This window comes from Mauremys reevesii, linkage group 15 (genome assembly GCF_016161935.1).
Source record: "Mauremys reevesii isolate NIE-2019 linkage group 15, ASM1616193v1, whole genome shotgun sequence".
In the NCBI taxonomy this organism is placed as follows: Eukaryota; Metazoa; Chordata; order Testudines; family Geoemydidae; genus Mauremys; species Mauremys reevesii.
Window position 1 is genome coordinate 23,585,982 of NC_052637.1, and position 21,616 is coordinate 23,607,597.

At 50.1% G+C, this 21,616-nt stretch overlaps 1 protein-coding gene across 11 annotated transcripts in view; it reads right to left on the minus strand.

Moving 5' to 3' along the window:
• The window catches only part of ARHGAP44 (Rho GTPase activating protein 44), a 148,529-nt gene that overhangs the window by 25,875 nt on the left and 101,038 nt on the right, over positions 1 to 21,616 (minus strand). For 7 of the 11 annotated variants that reach the window (XM_039500436.1, XM_039500431.1, XM_039500432.1 and 4 more), the window contains exons 6-13: positions 20,940 to 21,016; positions 20,060 to 20,177; positions 12,204 to 12,284; positions 10,529 to 10,597; positions 10,277 to 10,358; positions 6,899 to 7,026; positions 2,532 to 2,643; positions 1,325 to 1,406 (exon numbers count right to left, since the gene is read on the minus strand). In XM_039500436.1, the coding sequence (XP_039356370.1) occupies positions 1,325 to 1,406; positions 2,532 to 2,643; positions 6,899 to 7,026; positions 10,277 to 10,358; positions 10,529 to 10,597; positions 12,204 to 12,284; positions 20,060 to 20,177; positions 20,940 to 21,016 (749 nt within the window). The remainder of the gene's footprint in view (positions 1 to 1,324; positions 1,407 to 2,531; positions 2,644 to 6,898; positions 7,027 to 10,276; positions 10,359 to 10,528; positions 10,598 to 12,203; positions 12,285 to 20,059; positions 20,178 to 20,939; positions 21,017 to 21,616) is intronic. The other 4 variants (XM_039500433.1, XM_039500434.1, XM_039500441.1 and 1 more) reach the window with 1 other exon arrangement.

A 21,616-nucleotide genomic window follows, 5' to 3' on the forward strand; every position in this document is an offset into this window, starting at 1 on the left:
CAGGGCTTGTCCACATGAGAAGTTACTGTGTGGCAAGGCAGGGGCTCAATCTCCAGTGCACCAGCATGCCACGCAGTAACGTCCTGTGTGGATGCAGCGAGCGTGCAGTGTGAAGCCTGGAGGGCAGCTTGATGTACTGCCCTTTCGAGTAGCAGCAAGCAGAAGGTTGCCACAGAGACAAGCACTTGGGTGCTTATCCTGTCACCATTACTGAACTCAACGCCTCACCAACTTTGATGTATTCTCCTTTGAGGCAGAACAGTGCTGTCATCTCCATCTCTTAGATGGGGAACTGAATACAGAGAGGCTAGCCCATGGTCATACAGGAAATCTGTGGCAGAGCAGGGGAGACCCGAGTTCAGTTCCAGCCTCAGGCTGGTACCTGGCCACTAGACCATCCTTCCTCTGGAAGTTTCATATCCCTTAGTCACACTGGTACCAGCTCCATAGCCATGGAGACCTCACCTATATTTTCACATCCATCCCCCTGCAGAAATAGATTACCATCAGCCCCACTACACAGGATTCAAAGGGAATCCATATAAGTCTCTAAAGAACAACTCTTCTCTACCCCAAAATTCCACAACTTTAAGGCCTGACAGCTGGCCCTTCCAGAGCTAGACACGCATGCTGCCTCTCCCAGCAGGAATCTCACCTTCCGAATGGGCTAAAGCACCTGTTTCTAGCCCTCCCGGGACACTGAATGCCGAGCTCTAAAGCTCTGACACTTTAAGCCGCTGCAGGACTCCATCTTGCCTGTCCTCATCCTTGAGCTGGGGCAATTTTGGGAAAGGTTCCACATTTGGGGGACAAAGGTGAAAACATCAGCAGTGATTTGCAGCTGCTGAGGCATCTGGGATGTGAAAGGAAGCCCGGGGCTGCTTTAGCTAGAGGCAGATTTCTGGGAGAAGCTACAAAGTTTTGCAGACTGATCTACAGGGGTATGAACTGCAGTGAGCTCAAACATATAGTGCTTAAGTCTAACTGACCTCTGCAGACCCTGCTGGTGCAAGCTAAAATGTACCTAGTTCATGCTGATGTCGTCCTGTTTCAAACAGGGCTCTATAAATGCATACTAGGTACCTTTCAGTTTGCACCAGGACGGTCTACACGGGACAGTTAGAGTGCTCTGCAATTCACACTCCCATAGACTGGTCTGTGACACGCCAAGGGGGCAGCACACTGATGTTTTGCCCTGGGCTTCAGATTGTCTTGAGCAGCCTCTGGATGAACCCTGGGGAGCTGGATTAGCAGAGGCAGAGGACAGGTGAGAGGTCGAAGGTGCATGAGGCCAAGGACAAAGGAAAATGCATTTGGGACTCACTTGGAAGCTTGAATCCATTCGTCATAGAGTTCAAAGGTCATGAGAGGCTCTGGAAGCTCTCGGAGATAGGACTTCAGCGCCCCTAGGAGACAGAAGGGAACACTGGCCAGTCAGTACCAAAGTAGGACGCTTTCCTGGGTTGGAGTGTAAGGATCTTGGCTGGTCCTTGGGCACGGGACTTTAGCCCCTTCAATGAAGCACAAAGGCCAAGCTGTATGTTCTGCCCAGCAGCCTCATTAGTATGATTTCAACCAAAGCCAAGAAAACCAACTAACATCCTGTCAAACATTCGCCATTTCTCCTGTTCTCGTTCCTTTCTCCGTGGGCTCTGCCCCATGACATTGGACTCCCTGGCTTCAATGGGAGCAAGATCAGACCCTCATTTCATTGAGGAACAAATCCTGCAAAGCACTGAGCAGCCTCCCCTGCGACTGACATTACTGCAGCCCAGGGTGCTCAGCACCTCCCAAGATCAGGTTTTGAAAGAGAAGGGAAACCATCTTGGATCAAGAAAGGAACATCATCTTAACACTGTGGAAATGTGCCATTGTCAGAACACTTCATGGTATCTCACCATACGGACCTATGCCATTTTCAAAAGTGGCAAATGGGATGCGAGTGCCCAGGTCTCCTTAAAATTGATAGGAATTTGGAGTCCAAATCATCCAGGTGTCTGAAAAACTTGGCCTCAAAGTCCACGAGGGATGCAAATAAAAAAAGTTTTATCAAAACCAAATCAATATTTAGCAGGCCAGTAATTTCTAAAGAAACAAAATTCTGAAAAAAACACCTGTTTTGGCTCAAAATGTTTCATTTTGGTCAAATTGAAATTGTTTGTTCCAATTTCGGCTTTTTAACCGTTATATCATTTAAAAAAAAACGGAAACAAAAAGTCATTTCAAAATGGCCAGTTGAAAAGCTGCGTCCTGACCATGTCAGAAAGCTCCACTCTGCTTTTTTTCTAAACAAAATGCCATCAGAAGAAGCACATTTCCACAAACCATTTTGCTTTTGATGAGTCAGCATTTTCAGATGGAGAAATAATTCTGCTGGAAAACTTCGAACCAGGTTCAGGCAATAGGACTTCCCACTGCACAGGCTGAGTCCAGTACAGCGTGAACCGTGCTTGGAGATCCTCGACTGAAAGAGGATCATCTAGAGTAGCACATAATCTTGTTACCAAAGCCAAGGTGGCAATGCCCTTTACCTGCAATGGCATGGGGGTCTGCTGAATATTCCTGCACATCCACCACGCAGCAGTCGAGAGCCGCCTTGAGCTTCTTTAGCTTGGATGCAGAAGGAGCCACCCTGAAGAGACCCTTCGGGCAAAGGAGACAGGGGAGATGTCAGCCCCAGCAGGAAACTCCTAAAATCATGGCAACAGCAGAACACAGCACCCCTAGGGCGCGAGCCCCAGAGTGACCCAGGTGCCAGCTTAATACCCAGCCTAGGGGTCAGGCTCTGACCTAGTGGTGTCACGTTGGATGCGGTTTAGTAGGAAATCACGGACGTAGGAAGCGTGGGAATCCCCGTAGCTCACCTGACTTACACACAGAACTGAAGTCGGGTTGTAGGGTCAGATCCTCAGCTGGTGTAAATCAGTATCTATGGAGCAATTCCAGCTGGGGGCCTGGCCCATGGGGCCTAGAAACTACGGAACTGGGCAGATTAGACATGGTGCAAGGAGAGTCTTTGCAGAACGGCCCTTTGTTACTCCACATATCTGTGCCCTGGGCCGCTTCAAGTCACACCTGCTCCCTTTGCCGACACAAACAAGCATGTACTCCAGGTAGCCCCAGCAAGGCGATATATCAGCTGCCATCTTGGCCAGCACCAGGGCTCTCCGGCACTAAAGACTCTACATCAAGAGCTAGGGTCTCTAGCTGACTCGCATTCCCCCAGGATCAGGCGCAGATGGGACCCGTTACACACACTGACCAGTGGTTACACTGACAGTTACGGGGGAGCGAGGGGGTGTCTGTTCTGACCCCTGCATGACCAGTGGCGGCATCAGCATCTTTGTTAATGGTGATGGTGCCAAAGGCAGCAACAGCTTAGTTGGTGTTGCAGATCCCAGGTGCCAGCCGGTAAAAGAGGCATCGTTTGAGCTGGAAGTCGAGCAGATGTGAGCGGTCACCCCTGGGGGAGGTCCTAAGCCAGGACAAAAGTACCACCCCAGGGGGCTGAGAGCCTCATGCTCCCCACTCCCATCCCAGTGCTGCTGGCACCACTCTCTGTGTCTCCCTCCGAGCCAGCTCCCTGCCAGTTCTTTGCTGTGCCCTGCTTCCCGAGGAGTCAGAACCTGGCAGTGTCGAGACATGGGATTCTGCAGAGGGTGGGGCAGGGTGAACTAGGAGCCACTCCTACCACAAACCCCACTCCCACATGTGCCCAACCGTGCCGTGAGCCTGCCAGCCCCCAGGGGCTGCGCAGCTGGGAGGTAGCTCATATCTTAAGAGTGAAAAACATCAGGGTGAAAAAGTTGGGCGGGGGGCACTGAAGCTGCTTGCAGGGGAGAAGGGAGGGAAGTTTGTGGGTAAATGCAGCAGCAAAGGGGAGCTGCTCACTGACTCAGGAGCTCCCAAGGTGGTAGCTTTGTCAATGGGGAACGTGCCTCCTGACCAAGGGGGCAGCATGGGAGAAAGCATGAAGGTTTGACTTTGACTCCCACTCCACATCTTGGAAGATCTATGGGTCCTACACGCACCTATCACAACAGGTGGTGTACCTCGGCCAGGGCACTAAGTGCCCCGATAACTATGGGGTGAAACCAGACCATCACTCCGCTCTCAAATGAACTCACGCAGAAATATGGTAAAAGACAAAAACAGCCTGTTACCCCCTGTGGGCGAACACTTTTCCCCAAATGCTCATTCTATATCTGACCTCTCCGTCCTCATCCTCAAAGGAAACCTGCACAACACCTTCAAAAGACGAGCCTGGCAGCTTAAATTCGGATCTTTGCTAGACAGTAAAAATCATGCTCTTAATAAAGACACTGGATTCATGGCTTATTACAGCAACCTGTGACCCACCCACCCCCCTTTTTGTCCTATGACTGCAGAGGGGTTAACGGGCCACTTCACCTTGAAAGGTCTTTGAAAATATGAGTTAACTACTTGTGCTAAACAATCTGTTCCACCTTGTAGGTAACTGGGACACTTTTCCTAGACGTGAAGAAGAGTTCTGTGTAGCGTCTCTCTCACCTACAGAAGTTTATCCAATGAAAGATATTACCTCACTCATCTTCTCTCTGACTTTGACTCATCTAGAGCAGGGGGTCCTGAACTGTGGTCCGCGCACCACTGGGGATATGCGAGACATCTCTGGGCGGTACACAGGAGAAATTGTCTAATGGTGGATTTTACTTAGTATTTTATTTATCGCATTTTCATAATAGGCAACTCAGATGAAGCTTTAAAACTCCATAGGAATTTGTTATATACAATATGGTAGTTAATTTACTTCAAGGTGTACCAGTGAGAACACAGAGACGCAGATGTACAGAGCCCTCATCTCCAATCACCGGACAGCACGGGTTCAGCTACCCAGCAACTGTCCAGTCTCTACTTTGATTGTATATGTCGCACTATAATTATATCTGTATGTAACAGTGAAATATGGGCAGATGGCTAAAGACAGGTTGTGTTAACAGGAACACACAACATATCAGTGATGGGAGGAGTAGGGGTATGAGAGCAGCTGGTAGATCTGGAAAGGGGGTATGCAATATGAAAAATTTGGGAACCTCTGATATATAGGGACGGATGAATTGCTCAAGAGAAAGGATGAAGCAACCCAAAGTTTTGCCCTCAAATCAAACTACCCTGGAGAGTACAAACAGGTTTGTAAATTCTTTTTTATGTTTGCTTTTCAATTTTTCAGGGCTGGTCTTCACGTACAGTGAAGGCACTTCTGTGCCGACAGGAGAGCTGCTCCCATCAGTGTAGTTAATCCACCTCCCCGAGAGGCACTAGCTGTGTTGACAGGAGAAACTCTCCTGCTGAAATAGCGCTGTCTACATGAGTTGCTGTGTCACTCAAGGGTGTGGATTGTAGGGCTGTAGTGTAGACCTGGCCCCAGTTGCATTTCTCGATCATGGCAAGGTCTGGAAGCACCAAAACACGGAGCAAAGCTGCAAAGCTGCTCCTTTGAATTTTTTTTTCCCCAGCTAGGATGGGAAGCATCCGAAAATAATCAGATGTGTGCGGTCTCAGGAGATTCCCAGCCCAACTTTATAGATCAAAGGGTCTGAGTATTTCCAACAAGGTCTGAAGAAACATCTGAGCTCTTTGTTGCTTCTTTGAACCTGTAGGGGGTTGTCCATCATTCGTTATTTCCTGGTCTCTGCATAATGAAGAGGGATGGTTATCTCCATATTTATAAGCTCTGTCTCTACCATGTGAATGCAATAAAAAGGACTGCAACAGTGGCATGTGCACGAGTCCCGCAGAACACGCTCCAATCCCTGCTGTGTTTAAATCATCTTCCCTGCTTTTCTCCTCTCATTTCAAGGCAAGGAAAAAGAAAAGGTTACTTTGCCTATATGGTTCTGAACTGGGACACGTTTTCTTCAGGCAAGGAATTACTTAGGTCTCAAACCCACTGATAAATAACTGAGCCCAACTGCCCTAGGAACAACGCAGGACTGTGCTAACAGAGTGAGCTGGTCTAAGGGAGGCAGGTCAAAGGAAAGCAACAGACTCCAAACACAAACCGGGAGTTAGATGTGGCAGCAGCTCTATTCAGTCAGCCAGCTGCTCTCCTTATGCAACTGGATGCGGCCGCACGGAGCAGCAGGGTGCGCCCTTACCTCCCCAAGCCATATGAAAGGTGCTTCTCCAGGCGGCAGGCTTCCAAGCAAATGAAACCTCAAACAGAATGGGTTGGGCTCATCCCTGGTGTAGATCAGGAGTGACGCCACTTAATTTGGTGGACACAAACTGATCCAAGAGGAGAACTGGGTCCAAATAATTGTAAACTACACCACATTACCACATGCACTCCCTGTGCTACTTACACCACTCTAAACAGTGCCTCTGAATTTGGACCAGAGGCCTCCATGGCAACTGCACCTCTTTATAACATGACCAAATTTGGCCCATCTTGGCCTGTCTTAGGAATGCATGATCTACTTTAGTAGCAGCCTTGCTCTGTACCAAAGAGACGCAGCGAGGGACCCAGTGTATCTTCAGGGACCTTGGTGGGGCTGCGCCCAATTTACACCAGGTGTATCCAAGAACAGTCAAGACAGGATCTGCTTTCCAAGGAGGCTCATTCACAGATTGAGAAGAGGCTGCAGTGTTTGCTCTCCCCGCTGGGCACAAGAGTTGAAGGAGGGGGCTTGCCTCAAGATTTCCAGGGCCTGCCCCAGGATTTTGCAGTGGGAGGGTTTGGAAATACCAGAGAGGCTAGGGCAGGGTTTCAATGGGGGAATAAAGGAGGGGGCTTTTCAGAGGGTCAGAGGTTTTAAGGGCAGCAGGGATCATTACGACAGTTGTGCTCAGGGGGAGAAAGGCCAGAGATTATCTGTGTCTGGAATGAAGCCACCCAGTTGGGGGGCTCCTGACTCACCTCCTCCTGCATCCCGCACTCCAGCAGCATGGTGACACACGCCTCGATCGGGAAGGCGATCTCCCTCCCGCTGACGGCCAGGTGCTCCTCCAGCGGCTTCCCGAAGGAAGGCTTCTCGATCCAGGCTTCTGTTACACGGATCCGCAGGGCGGGCAGGAGGGAGAGGAAGCCGTGCTGGTTTAAGGGAGCGCCTACGCCCGCTGGGAAAGCTGCGCAGGTTCCCGCCCCCTGCCCCATCTCCTGCGACAGCCACGTCTCTGCCAATTAGGGAGCTCCCTTGGCAGTGAGGTTGCAGGGCTGCGCATCCCCACATCCCACATTTACGTGTGCGCGCGTAGGGAGCTAATGCACGTCTGGGATGCATCTATATCCGGGTCTAGGTGAGCCAGGGCGTGTGATCCCCCAGTGTCCCCCGCTTTGTATTGCTTCTTCAATGTCCCATGCTGATGCGTGACCCTCCCCCAGCACTGCTGCTGGGACCAGCCAGTGTGGGGTTGGCAATGGAAGCACGGGCTAGCCCCTGCTCTTGGTGCCAAGCAGGCTGCCCCCGAGCCCCTGCTGGCTCCGCCAAGCCCCCATGTGGCCACCAGGCCAGATCACACCCAGCCCCACCCACCTGAGGGCTGCCTGAAAGCCTCAATGAAACCATCACTGCTATTTCTCTGCACCGCGTGGGGTCTACGGACTGGCAGGGAGCACCGAGAGGAGCCGCACACGGCACAGCCGGCATGCATTGTGCACGGTGTCCCTCGCCCAGCTCCCTTAATGCCCCTCAATCTTGCCCTGGAGCATCCCCGGCTAATCCAGTCCTGGGCCTCCCTCGGCTGACCAGGGTCTGCCGGTTGTGCTCAGTGGTGGAGCGTGAGACCTATCACACTCAATTCACTAGTGACCTGAGCTATTACTTCGACTCCAGCCTCCAGAGGCGAGAGGGCAAAATGCATCGACTCACTGCATGGCTAAACTTCAAACTGGGCTTCTACTGGCATAAACGCTGCCATGGCTCCTGGGGTGGGAAATCCCCAGGGGACAAGAGTACCATGGTGCATCGTGATCGCAATTAATCAAAAAATAAGGGGTGGATCTTTAAGGGCTGGTGCAGACCTCTGAGCTCCCAGCCCTGACTGGGACAGGGGCCCACCTGCTATTCTAACTCTTCGCTTTTGTGTGTTCAATATACCAGGGGATACCAAACTGCAGATTGCCGGACCCGCCCCCTCCACAACTCCCCATTCTCCACCCACCAGACTGGGAGGGGGAGCTCCGGGTTTCTGCCCTGCAGCGGGAATGGTGGCGCTAGGGACTCGGGACAGTGGGGCTCGGGGCTTCTGCCCTGCAGCAGGATGGTGGGGCTTGGGGCTTCTGCCCTGCAGCGGGATGGTGGGGCTCGGGGCTTCTGCCTAGCGGGCAAGGCAGTCTAGGGGTTTCAGCTCCATGGAAGGCACCTGCCGGTGCCCAGGGCTTCAGCCCCACTCTTGCTGAAGCCCCTAGCCCCACCACTCTGCTGCAGGGCAGAAGCCCCGAGCCCTGGCAGGTGCACCCGGCTCTCGAACTTCTGAAGATTATCGTATGCGGCTCGGAGGGTCAGTAAGTTTGGCCACCCCTGCAATATACTTATGGGGGTGGCAGGAGTAATTTACAGGCAGCAGTTCCCAAAAAGGGAAATAAAGCTGCAACTGCATGGGCTTGCTCCTGGGAATGAGAGCACCACTAGAGCTGTTTGCATGCCCGCTAGTGGGCATTGGCCTGATAGCTACAGGACCGTTGCTTTAAAAGCGGGGGGAAACAACACTGCTTTAAAAGGTGGCAGGTTCTCAGGGCCCAGGAGATCTTGTAGGGTCGAATTGTAAAGTCCTGAGTATGCAGCCTGCGGCCACAAACAAAGCCCACAGCTGCTTAGGACTGAGCGTTCCAGGGTTTGTTTTCTTTAGCAGAGAGAGAGAAAGAGAGAGAGACTGACTTCCCTGTATCTGTATTTTTGGGCAGGCTGAGGAATTCCTTTCCATTGCCAAGGCAGGCAGTTAGAAGCAATTCTAGCCTGGCTGATCAGCTGGTCCCAAGGGCCCCCTGAATTCTCTCCTACTTAATGTCCCGAAGCATGAGTGTGGGAGCGCACGAGCTTGCGCATATGTGTGTGTACACACATGTTCAGGGCCAAACGTATGCTTACGAGGCTGTGTGTGCATACAGCGGGGGGCGTGTGTGTGCAAGAGGCTTTGCATGCATGCGTCTGAGCGTGCATAACTGTGCATGGATGAATGCATCTGTGTCACTCAGTTCCCCAAGGGAAGAAATCCACCTCCTTTCGGGGGCGGTTAGGAGTCTGCATGGTCTGTTCATATGACGCAAGGGAAAGGTTATTTCCCCCAAGGAAACCCAACAGCAAGAGACTCCCTTCTTTGAATTCTAATAAGTGCTGCACATTGTGCCATGTGTTAATTAAAAGAATGAGGGGAAAGCCTAGTTTGGTGGCCCAGTTAGTCCAGGTTTCCTTCTGCTCCCTATGCCCTAAGTTCCCCTTCATTCTGGCTCCATTTGATCTCAAGCCCATGGGGCTGACGGAGAGCCAGACCAGACCCAGCTGGCAGCGTGAGGAGGAGACGACCGGGGTGGGTGCAACCTGCCTGAAGGAGCAGGGACTCAGAAGAGTTTGCAAGCAGGAGAGAACCTGACGGGCCCAGGGTTAGAGAAGAGCTGAGCTCTGCGGAGGGAGGTGCAGGGCTGGCAAGCGTGTGGGGGAGAAGATCTGGGTTTTGGTGGGGGTAATTGATCCTGTGTGGGGGTGGGGAGGAGAGGCTAGTCACTGTCCTGCGGGCAAGGGACAGCGGGGTTGTTGAAAAGCCATTGCAAGGCGAATGGATTGAAGGCAGGGCAGTGCGCAGGCCAGAGTCACTGCCGGAGAGGGGGCCGTTGTGGCTGCAGGGCATTGATTGTGTTTGCTGGGGCCGGGGGGACTGACTCAGAAGATAGAGGAGGAACTGATGTAGAACTGATTTCGACAGTTTAAGGGAAAGAGACCCTGCTGAGGAGGGTATGTCCAGGAGTGGGGTGACTTGGGAAGATGGTGGGGAATTTCCTCCCCAGTAAATCAGCTCTGTGCAGGGTGGGTGGAACTGCTTCGGACTGGGATGGGGGCAACAGTCTGTGAGATGGCCTCGCTACTGAGAACCCCTGCTCCACCCGATCCAGAATCCTGCCTCTGGTGGTGAGCAAAAAATTGATGATTCAGGGAACGGGGACAGACAGCACCTATGGGTACAGTGCAGTGCTGGACACGAGGGGCTCTCTCATCATGCCCTCTGCTAATCAGCTGGGGCCCTGAGCTCCAGTCCGTCTTAGCTTAGCATGCCGTCAATTAAGAAAACACTGTGCACTTACCCTGCTGTGCTTTTATCTGAGGCAACACGTTCTGTAAAAGTGCTAATGATTTCCTATGGTATTCTGCTTGCACTTCTATTAACTGGGGAAAAGACAAGGGAGAGATATTACATCCTGCCATAGGAACCAGGGGGCACTTGGGTAGGGGTTGGAGGAGGGGCATCTGGGTGAGGGACCGGTTGTTAACACAGCGAGACATCACGCACAAGGGAAGGACACAGACAGAAAAGCCCAATCCCCACTGGCACTTACTGTTTGAAAGTAGTTTGCATAGTCTATTTCTTTGGCCACGAAATTGTACATGTCAGCCGAGAGCTGGTCCTGCGGAGAGCACAGAATTAGCAAGAAGTAAATCACACAAAATCAAACCACCCTGACCAGCAATTGCAATCATTTACAGGTGGATCAGGCTCGAAGGCCGGCACACAGGGTCAGAGATGCTTGCAGGCCGGTGCTGCACGCTGCTGGGATTGCGCTGCCTTTGCAGGCCACCTGGAAATGGCACAGACTTTATGGTGCATTTGATCCTGGCTACTGGGAACATGGACAGTGAAACATAGATTGGGTGGGGGAGGGAATAGATACAGATCTGGCATTAGCAATCCTGCGTGGCTCAGCTTTCGTTACCAGTCCGAGTACAAGACAGGGAGGCTGACACTGCAGGATTTGCAGAAGAGAAATAAAACACCTTGTTCAGAGCAAGAATCTCCCCCTTAGATCCATAAGGTGGATCTAGAATCCGATATTCTGTTCCATAAAGCATTCCACACACATCAAGAGAGCAGAATGTTGTGGGAACCCCACACATGTTGGGAGAGCAGGATATCAGAGCCTAGATGGATCTGAAAGAGATCATTGTGCCTTGAATGGCGATGCATCAAAGATCTGAGATGCTGGAAAGTTGGGAGGTTTTCCCCTGCCTTTGGTTTCGGAAAGAATCTTGCTAAATTCAGACCCAATGTAAATGGGTATAACTCCACTGACCTCCATGGCTGGTTACACCCAGGTCTGAGTTTGACTCAGGGATAGCAGACATGAGGACAATGAGGGACTGGCCCACCTAAAACCCTCTGAGATCTCTGGTGGCTTTCCCCGATTTCTCATCCATTCACAGTCAAAATATGCCACGTTAGCATCCGCATGCCAACTGCAGAGCCCTCAGTACCTATCACACCCCAATCTGACTCTGCTCTCTGTAAATCTACACAAAGGGCTATGCTAAGTACTATTCTATCCTAAGCACCAGTGGAGCAGTCACTACGTTTGTGTGGGCATGTTTCAATCCCAGACATGGATGTACATGTATACATCTGCACGCACAGCTGCCCACTGGGCACACATCAAGGGGTAAAGGCTTTGCAGGTTCTGTTTAGGTGCCCTTTGCATTCAACAATGGTCCCACTGTTACTTTGCAAGGGTCCTGCCTGTGGAATTCCTGAAGCAGTTTTGTCCAGGAGGTTGGTCTCCACACAAGTACCATAGAGGGGGTTCAGCAGTTTCATTGAGTAGGGAGGAAGGAAAGCAGGGTTAGATAGCACAGCAGGTTAGGGCCAGCACCCCCCTTTTTGCACATCTGGGTTCAAATCCTGCTGGCGTCACAAGTGAAATGGTTGGGTCTTGGTTGGGTCTCTGCAAAATTAGCACAGCTGGCAGCCTCTGCTCACAAGAGACCTAGGACTGTGGGAACATCAGGTGGGGTGCGTGTTGTTTGCAGATCTAGATTATGTGACACAGCTGCACTTGTCAGAAGCATGCACAGTAGGTACTAGCTCTATTGGCACCTCGTTTCCAGGGGTATATTCCTGCCCCCTGCCCCACCCCCATCCCTCCAACCCCACTCCCCCAAAGTCCAGCAGTAAACAGAACATGTGAGCCCAGGGAATGGAAACCCCCAGCAAGGAGCTAAATGCTACCATCAGAAATATACCTTCAACAGCTCAGCATCTGAGCCTCTCCAATTGGCAATCTTAGGATGGTCAGTGGTGCCCTGTGTGTGGCCCTTGTTGGTCTTGTGGGAAGAGGAAGAAGAGCAATGTGGTTGTTTTATTGTCACATTATGAATTTTGTTAAACACGAATGTCAAACAGTTGAAGTGCAAACGTAAGAGACAAGCGTGGGGGACACGCCCCTCTCGTTTTGCTGGGACAGGAAAGTGTGATTTAAAAAAGGAGAAAATATCTGAAAGTTAACAAGGGGATATGGCAAAGGGGACTTTGTGCATCTCTCTGTGTGTAAGCTCCATTGTCCTAAAGGAACACGTGAGGACAGCATGGTCGGGACATGGGGAGATGGGTGCAGAGAGGGTATGGTGAGAGCAGAGGTGCAGATGGAGTCTGAACCAACCACGGGGATGGAGAGTCGAGGCCTGGAGACAAGAATGGAGATGGGCATGGAGGCAGAGGCAGAGCCGATGACAGTGAAGGTCGAAAAGGGGGTGGATGTGCAAGGAGAGGAGGAGGTGAAGGTGGAGATGGAAACAGCCTTTTTCTGAGAAAAACCCATTCACTTCTCTCACCTGCAGAACAGCGGATATGGGCCTTGTATCTGACTGGGGGAAAACACAGGGAAACTTCTTTACCAAGGCTCACTCACTGTGGCGAATGAGTCAATGCCCTATAAAGAACGAGGTTCTGAGGATCTGCTGTCGGTGGCAGAATGGGATAACTCTTCACCTCTGAAGACCTGGGTTTAAACCCTGCACTGACCCTAGCTCACACATGGAAGTCGGGTGGGTTTTTTTTTTTGAAAGGGCTCAGGGGGAATTGTCTAACCCCAGCCCCTGCCTCCCTCTGTCCACATTATGAAGCCACTGCACAAACTGACATAATTCAGCACAGGTGCCAGTCTCTGCTCGCGAGAGACCTTGGCTCAGGTGTATTTGCAGAGGTCCGGGATAGCCAGGGGAGGGAGGGCTGCAGTGCACTAGCAGAGCTTTGAGGGAGCCCCTGGACTGGAATAGCAGATGGGGGTGCAGGTCAGGATTCATGTGGGTGGGTGGGAAGTTTTAACAGCCCCTGCCCAGACTATACTAGGCTAGGACCAGTGGCATGATTCGCTCCCACTTATTTGTGCTATACAGGTTTTAAAAAAGCAAGACATTTCATGAGGTTTTATTGCCCCCACCTCAGGAATGGCTGTCACCACTAACCCTTTCCTGGACCCTATGCCCCTGCCATGTCAGGTCAACAGGCTATTGGCTTGTGATTCAGCTGTAATGTATGGTTCTCCTTTTCACTACACGCACCCTTTGCCGTGTTGTGACTGATCCCAAATGGAGAAGGCCAATCGACCGGGTTGATTTCAGATATTGTGGAGAATCCTTTTTTCAATAAGCTCTAGGATAGTTATGCCAGCAACAAACCATAACAGCAGTATAAGTAAATGACATTTCTCCCCAACCTATATTCGTAATAAACATTTCCTGGATGGCTTTCCACATGGACACTCGTGGCTAAGTGCCAATGTGCCTGGCCTTCCAGCTTCAGGCCAGACACACAAAAGTCCCTAAGGAAAATAACGCAGACGTTCGGCCATAAACATGAGCCGGGGTGGCGGGGGAACAGGGCACGTGAGGGTACGCAAGGCTGTCAGGCTTTTATGGTTGTGTGACAGGGATAATCAGGAACAGCCCTCTGTGTCTTTACTTCATCATTGCAGCTCCTCCCGGACTCAAACAAAGCTCAGCACATGGATGGATAGATTAGACAGACAGACAGAAAAGCGTCATTCCACTATGGCAGACAAAGTATTGCAAAATTCATTGCTTTTGCATATTCAAACACGGGCACCCTGATCCCGCCAATATGCATGTGCTTAACTTTATAGCAGAAGTAATCCCACCAACAGGGCCGGCTCCAGCTTTTTTGCTGTCCAAGAGGTGAAGAGAGAGAGAGAGAAAAAAAAGCTGCGATCGGCAGCTGCTCTACCACGCTGCTTCATTCTTCGGCGGAAATTTGGCGGCTGGTCCTTCTCTCCGAGAGGGACTGAGGGACCCGCCGCCGAATTGCTGCCGAAGACCTGGACATGCCGCCCCCTTCCATGGGCCGCCCCAAGCACCAGCTTTCTGCGCTGGTGCCTGGAGCTGGCCCTACCCATCAATTCCAATGGCTACTCATCATAGTGAAGTTAAACATACGCATGAGTGTTTGCAGGATCGGGGCCATGGTCATGTTAATGCAGAAAACCATGTTTAATTAACAATGCTACTAATTCAGCTTCCCTACTGGTATAATTCTTAGGCTGAGAGAGGAGAAGCAGGTCACTGACTATTTCAAAGCCTTTCAAGAGACATAAACTTTAGAATGAATCTAACCACACCCAGACACGACAAATTAGTGTTGAAAGGAGCATGAAAGTCTATGCCAATGTCAATTCTGATACTCAGCTCAAAAAACAGACTTTATATGGAATAAAATTAAGTTACTCTGCACAACAGGAGCTTTGGAGGAAAAGAAAAGAAGAATGGACCCATGCACAGAAACCCTGGATGCAAAGCTGTAAACACTCTCTCTCTCCCACCCTTCCCTCTCTTTTGAGATCATGATTAGCCATCAGTCTGCAACAAACTGTTCCTAAGTAGGCTGGTATGAAGCAGCGTCTGATTAGTCAAATGCCGCCTGTTCCCTAAGGGATGCATTGCACGCAATGTAAATGCTCTGCTTTTTCAATCTCTGTTTGGCTATTTTTGTCTGAGTGGTTCATTAAATATACAGCCCATTATTGCTCAAACCAGTAATGGTCAGCAATTATTCAGTAAAGTACCTCTATGCTGGAGTTGGAAGGTAAAATTTCTAGCTCAAGCAGACATACCCACCCTACCTCTGATAGAGACAGTGCACTAAAAACAGAAGTGTAGCCGTGGCAGCACAAGGAGCTAGCCACCCGAGCAGGTACTAAAGGTCTCAGACAGGACTGTATTGGGGCAGCTAGACCCTCCTGCGTGTCGTGCAGCTGTGGCTCCATTTTATTTTTAGCACGCCATCTTCATCAGAGTTAGTGTGTGTATGTCTCCTTGAGTTGGGAATTACACTTTCAGCTCAAAGCATGGACATACCTGAAGACTTTCATAGTTTGTAATATGCAGCGTTGCTGTAGCCATGTTGGTCCCAGGATATTAGACAGGCAAGGTGGGGGAGGTAATATCTTGTATTGGACCAACTTCTGTTGGGGAGAGAGACAAGCTTTCGAGCTTACAGAGCTCTTCAAGTCATCTGCGTAAGCTCACAAACTTGTCTCTCTCCCCAACAGGAGTTGGTCCAATAAAAGATATCACCTCACCCACCTTGTCTCTCCAGGTTTGTAGCATTAGTACCGGGGGTGAAATACACTGACACAATCTTCAGTGTTTCATTATGTAACTCAAGGGCTGGACAGGACAGGACAAGACAAAACCATTGGCCAATATTAAAAGACTGTAACTTGACCTGTAGAGCTGTATGCATATTTAACTTGGGTGCCTATTTCTCAATCTTCCATGTGTTTTCTACATATCTTTTAGAGATCGGAGAAAAGAAGTTGTGACATTCCCCCCACCTTTTTTGTCAACATTTGAAATTGATGACGTTTCTCATAAAAATGTTTTAAACATTTTGACCAGCTGTAGTATATCAAATTAAATATACACCTAGTGAGTCGCAAATTGCTTGTACTCGGAAAAGATATTTTAGAATTGGAAAAGGTACAGAGAAAGGCAACAAAAATGATTAGGGGTATGGAACAGCTGCCATATGAAGAGAGATTACAAAAACTGGGACTTTTCAGCTTGGAAAAGAGATGACTAAGTGGGGATATGATCATAGAATTATAGAAGATTAAGGTTGGAAGAGACCTCAGGAGGTCATCTAGTCCCAACCCCCTGCTCAAAGCAGGACCAACCCCAACTAAATCATCCCAGCAAGAGCTTTGTCAAGCCGGGCCTTAAAAACCTCTAAGGATGGAGATTCCACCACCTCACTAGGTAACCCATTCCAGTGCTTCACCACTCTCCTAGTCAAAATAGTTTTTCCTAATATCCAACCTAGACTTCCCCCACTGCAACTTGAAGACCATTGCTCCTTGTTCTGTCATCTGCCACCACTGAGAACAGTCTAGATCCATCCTCTTTGGAACCCCCTTTAAGGTAGTTGAAGGCTGCTATCAATTTCCCCCTCACGCTTCTCTTCTGCAGACTAAATAAGCCCAATTCCCTCAGTTTCTCCTCATAAGTCATGTGCTCCAGCCCCCTAATCATTTTTGTTGCCCTCTGCTGGACTCTCTTCTATTTGTCCACATTCTTTCTGTAGTGGGGGGCCCAAAACTGGACGCAATACTCCAGATGTGGCCTCACCAGTGCCGAATAGAGAGGAATAGTCACTTCCCTCGATCTGCTGGCAATGCTCCTACTAATGCAGCCCAATATACCATTAGCCTGCTTGGCAACAAGGGCACATTGTTGACTCATATCCAGCTTCTCGTCCACTGTAATCCCCAGGTCCTTTTCTGCAGAACTGCTGCTTAGCCAATCGGTCCCTATCCTTAGCAGTGCATGGGATTCTTCCATCCTAAGTGCAGGACTCTGCACTTGTCCTTGTTGAACCTCATTCGATTTCTTTTGGCTCCAATTTGTCTAGGTCACTCTGGACCCTATCCCTACCCTCCAGCGTATCTACCTCTCCCCCCAGCTTAGTGTCATCCACGAACTTGCTGAGGGTGCAATCCATCCCATCATCCAGATCATTAATGAAGATGTTGAACAAAACTGGCCACAGGACCAACCCCTGGGGCACTCCGCTTGATACCCGCTGCCAACTAGACATTGAGCTGTTGATCACTACCCATTGAGCCCGACGATATAGCCAACTTTCTATTCACCTTATAGTCCATTCATCCAATCCATACTTTTTTAACTTGCTGGCAAGAATACTGTGAGAGACCATATCAAGAGCTTTGCCAAAGTCAAGATATATCATGTCCACCATTTTCCCCAAATCCATCAGTTATCTCATCATACAAGGCTATCAGTTTGGTCAGGCATGACTTGCCCTTGGTGAATCCATGGTGACTGTTCCTGATCACCTTCCTCTCCTCCAAGTGCTTTAAAATGGATTCCTTGAGCACCTGTTCCATGATTTTGCTGGGGACTGAAGTGAGGCTGACCAGTCTGTAGTTCCCCGGGTTCTCTTTCTTCCCCTTTTAAAATATGGGCACTATATTTGCCTTTTTCCAATCGCCTGGGACCTCACCCATTTGCCACAAGTTTTCAAAGATAATGGCCAATGGCTCTGCAATCACATCAGCCAACTCCCTCAGCACCCTCAGATGCATTAGATCTGGACCCATGGACTTGTGCATGTCCAGCTTTTCTAAATACTTCTTAACCAGTTCTTTTGCCACTGAGGGCTGTACACCTCCTCCCCATACTGTGCTGCCCAGTGCAGCAGTCTGGGGGCTGACCTTGTCTGTGAAGACTGAGGCAAAAAAAGCATTGAGTACTTCAGCTTTTTCCACATTATCTGTCACTAGGTTGCCTCCCCCATTCAGTAAGGGTCTCACACTTTCCCTGACCTTCTTCTTGTTGCTAACATACCTGTAGAAACCCTTCTTGTTACCCTTCACATCCCATGCTAGCTGCAACTCCAATTGTGCTTTGGCCTTGCTGATTACACCCCTGCGTGCTCAAGCAATATTTTTATACTCGTCCCTAGTCATCTGTCCAAGTTTCCACTTCTTGTAAGCTTCTTTTTTGTGTTTATGATAGAGGTCTATACAATCATGACTGATGTGGAAAAAATAAAAAATGAAATGTTATTTACCACTTCACATAACACAAGAACCAGGGGTCGCCCGAGCAGGTTTAAAACAAACAAAAGGAAATACTTCTTCCTACAATGCTTAGTTTGCCTGTGGAACTTGTTGCCAGGGAAGGATATGAAGGCCAAAACTATACCCGGGTTCATGAATTTATCAAGTTCTTCTTTGGAGGATAGTTCCATCAACGGTTATTAGCCAGGATGGTCAAGGATGCAACCCCATGCTCTGGGTGTGCCTAGCCTCTGTTTGCCAGAACTGGGACTGGATGACAGGGGATGGATCACTCAATAATTGCCCTGTTTTGTTCATTCCTTCTGAAGCATCTGGCATCAGCCACTATCAGAAGACAGGATTCAAGGCTAGATGGACCACTGGTCTGACTCAGTATGGCCGTTCTTACGCAGTAGTTTGTTAGACTGGTTTGGAATTCCTGAATACACACAGTCACATCCATAAAACCACGCGAGTTAGTGCACAAACAGGTAGGGGATAGATTTTCAAGAAAGCTCAGTTTCCGTTTAGGTGCTTAAATGGAATGGCCAGATTTTGGAAGTACTCACAAAATCTGGCTCCAGCTGTGGGAGCTAAGCACTTTTTAAAATCTAGCTCAAAATATACATATTAATGCTTTGAAATCTTGAGCAGAAGGCAACAGAGAAGCACAAAGCGACTTACAATAGTAATAACACCTAGCTCTGACATAGCACCCTTAATCAGTAGATCACAAAGCAATTTACAAAGGAAGTCAGTATCATTATCCCCATTATACAGATGGGGTAACTGAGGCATGGAGTGGCAAAGTGACTTGTCCAAGGTCACCCCGCAGGCCCACAGCAGAGCCAGGAATAGAACTCTGGTCTTCTGAGCTCCAGTCTAGTACTCTCCCTCTTCAACACTATCTTCCTCTTCATGAAAGAAGTCCCACATTATGCTGAGAGGTAAACAGTCATTTATTTCTATTTACTAGAAGATGTTTACTATCAGCATCTCTATTTTACAGATGGGGGAAACTGAGGCACAAAGCAGGGATGTGATTTGGCCAGTCTCTCACAACCAGTCTGCAGCAGAGCAGAGCTCACGACCCAGATCTGCTAACTCTTGGTCCTATGCTCTAACCACTAAACCATGCCTTCTCTTGCACGTCAGTATACCAGGGTTCAACATACTATCGGTGCTGAATTTTGCAACAGTCCCCTGCCATAGTCCCCTAGGATGGAGGATACTGGAAGAGTTTGCTTTCCAGCCCCAAACACTGCCAGATGGAGCTGGGATGTGGGAGGGCAAAGGGAGGAGAGGACATCCTTCCTTCAGTCATTGGTTTTCGTCCACACTGACTCTTATCAAATGAACAAACTCTGGAGGAAAGTGCTGGTTACCTCTTGGGGCTCGGGCACTGCACACACTGTGCCACTACGACTCACAATGCAATACCACACCCCGGCACCTGCTAATTACCTGGGCATGACACGGGAGGGCAGAAGTTGCTCACCAGCTGCTCTGAGAGTTGTTAGCTTAGAGTTCTCCCCAACCTGGGGGAAGAGAGGGTCAGGGAGCAGGCATGCCCTGAGGCTGAATGGGAGGCAGGGGGAAGGTGCTGGGAGCGCGGGGGAGGGGCTATCCCCAAGCTGCAGAGGGTAGGTCTCACCTGGCAGAGCAGGAGGGTGATTGAGGGGCTCTGAAGTGGTGAGAGAGACAAGTCTCCGCTCCCTGCACCAGCAACTCCTCCTGGCAAAGGGTGAGGATTCCTGGCAGGGCTGTGGGAGGGAGCCTGAGAGAAGGGCCGCTGACGCTGCCTGTTGGGCGGGCGGGGACTTCTGGGAACAGCAGGCCTCCATTGGCATCACTCTCCCACACCTGTGACCTGCTTGCCAGCTTAGGCCTGCAACTCCAAGCCCCAAATTCCCCGACCCATATAAACCTTCTCCCATTCTCTGGGCGAGATACTGGAGCGGTGATGGGCTCTGCAGCTGTGAGATAAGAGAGAGTGAGAGGTACCCTGCAAATCTCCACTCTGTTCGCCGCCTCCTCCATCTCTTCCCTGAGAGCGTCCGCTTTGGCACCTGACGGCTGCAGGTTGCTCGACAAACCTGATGACTTCGCCGACTGCTGCCACCTGAGAGGGGACACAATGGAACTGGCGTCAGCAATGAGTGGCAGAGCTGCCTGGGAAAGGGAACAGCCATGCAAGGGGCTCAACCACGTGGGCTTAGGTGCACCCTGACCGTAACCCAACTTAGCTCAAGAAGGCAAGCGGCATGTGAACACACCCAATGCTAATGAAGACTCCAAAGCAAGCTTCTCAACCGGTCTACAAATTGAGCTTAAGTAAATAGATACATGAAAATAAACTCCTCAATAGAGTGATCATGATGGAAAATCGATACTAACTGGTCCTAAGTAAAGTGGAGTCCCCCACACCGTACTCCCCCGTGGGCTTCTTTAGACAGCTGAGCTGGGCTAACGGGACGGATTCAGGCTGGCTCTGATAGATTTAATGGCACAGAACTGACCAGTCAATGCATCCTGATTGTTTTATTTAGCTCTGGAGGCCTAGATGGAATCAGGTGGTGAGACTCTCAGTCCTCTGTCACCTTTCCAAACCCGCCGATAGGCACAGCACCAATCGGGTCACCTGTGTGGAAGAAACGTGCACCACTGCTGCCTAAACTATCCATGCTGTCTGGACAAACAAAGCACTTCCCCCTCCGGAGCGGTCAATCCACGGCTTTGAAATCAGCTGTAATTCACTCGGGAACATTTCTTAAAAACTACAGAAGTTGCTTCGAAGATCATTTCCCCAAACACATTGAAAGAGGAAAACCGGCTGGGTAGCAAAGCCAGCTGGAGGGAGACCGACCGAGACGATGCTTCCTACCTTGTCCGTGAGGAATCCATGTCCAGGACTAATTTTGCTAAATGCTTCCTCTGTTTTTGGATATTTGGGATTTCCACCTGCAGCAAGGAGACAAAACAGCACAGATGGAGCGCAGGCTGCCGCTGTCACCTGCCCAGGACAGGAGCGCCCAACCTCTTGAGTGACTGCACCTGTCTACAAGTGAAGACCTTTGCTGCCCAGCCACTGCTCAGTGTCTCCCGTTCGACTGGGCACACACTGACCCCAATGCGGGCTGGCCGCCAGTCACAGCGAGACTGGCATGCTCATGGGAGGCTCTGCCATTGGGGCCCGCCCCCACTCGGAAAAGAGAGACAACGAAATCAGAGTAAAACAGTTTTATGCTCTATTCACTGTTTGTTTGTTGGAATGGCTCTTTGGGATGCAGAATCCTTGCAGGAAGAACAGCTCAGATGCACTGTAGAATCTGGGGCACTGTGCACGCGTCTGTCTGCCTGGCGTGCAGGAGCTGTAAAGCAGCCTCATTTCCCTGAGCAGCCCAGGCACCCTGGAAGAGCACAGGGGAGCACTTGCAAAAATGCCCTGAATTAACAATTACAAATAAAACTAAGGCAACTTGCAGCCCTCCGCTCCCATAACCGTGATCTAAGGCTGCCTAGAACAGCACAAGTGCCTTTGCAGACCAGGAAGGCGAGATG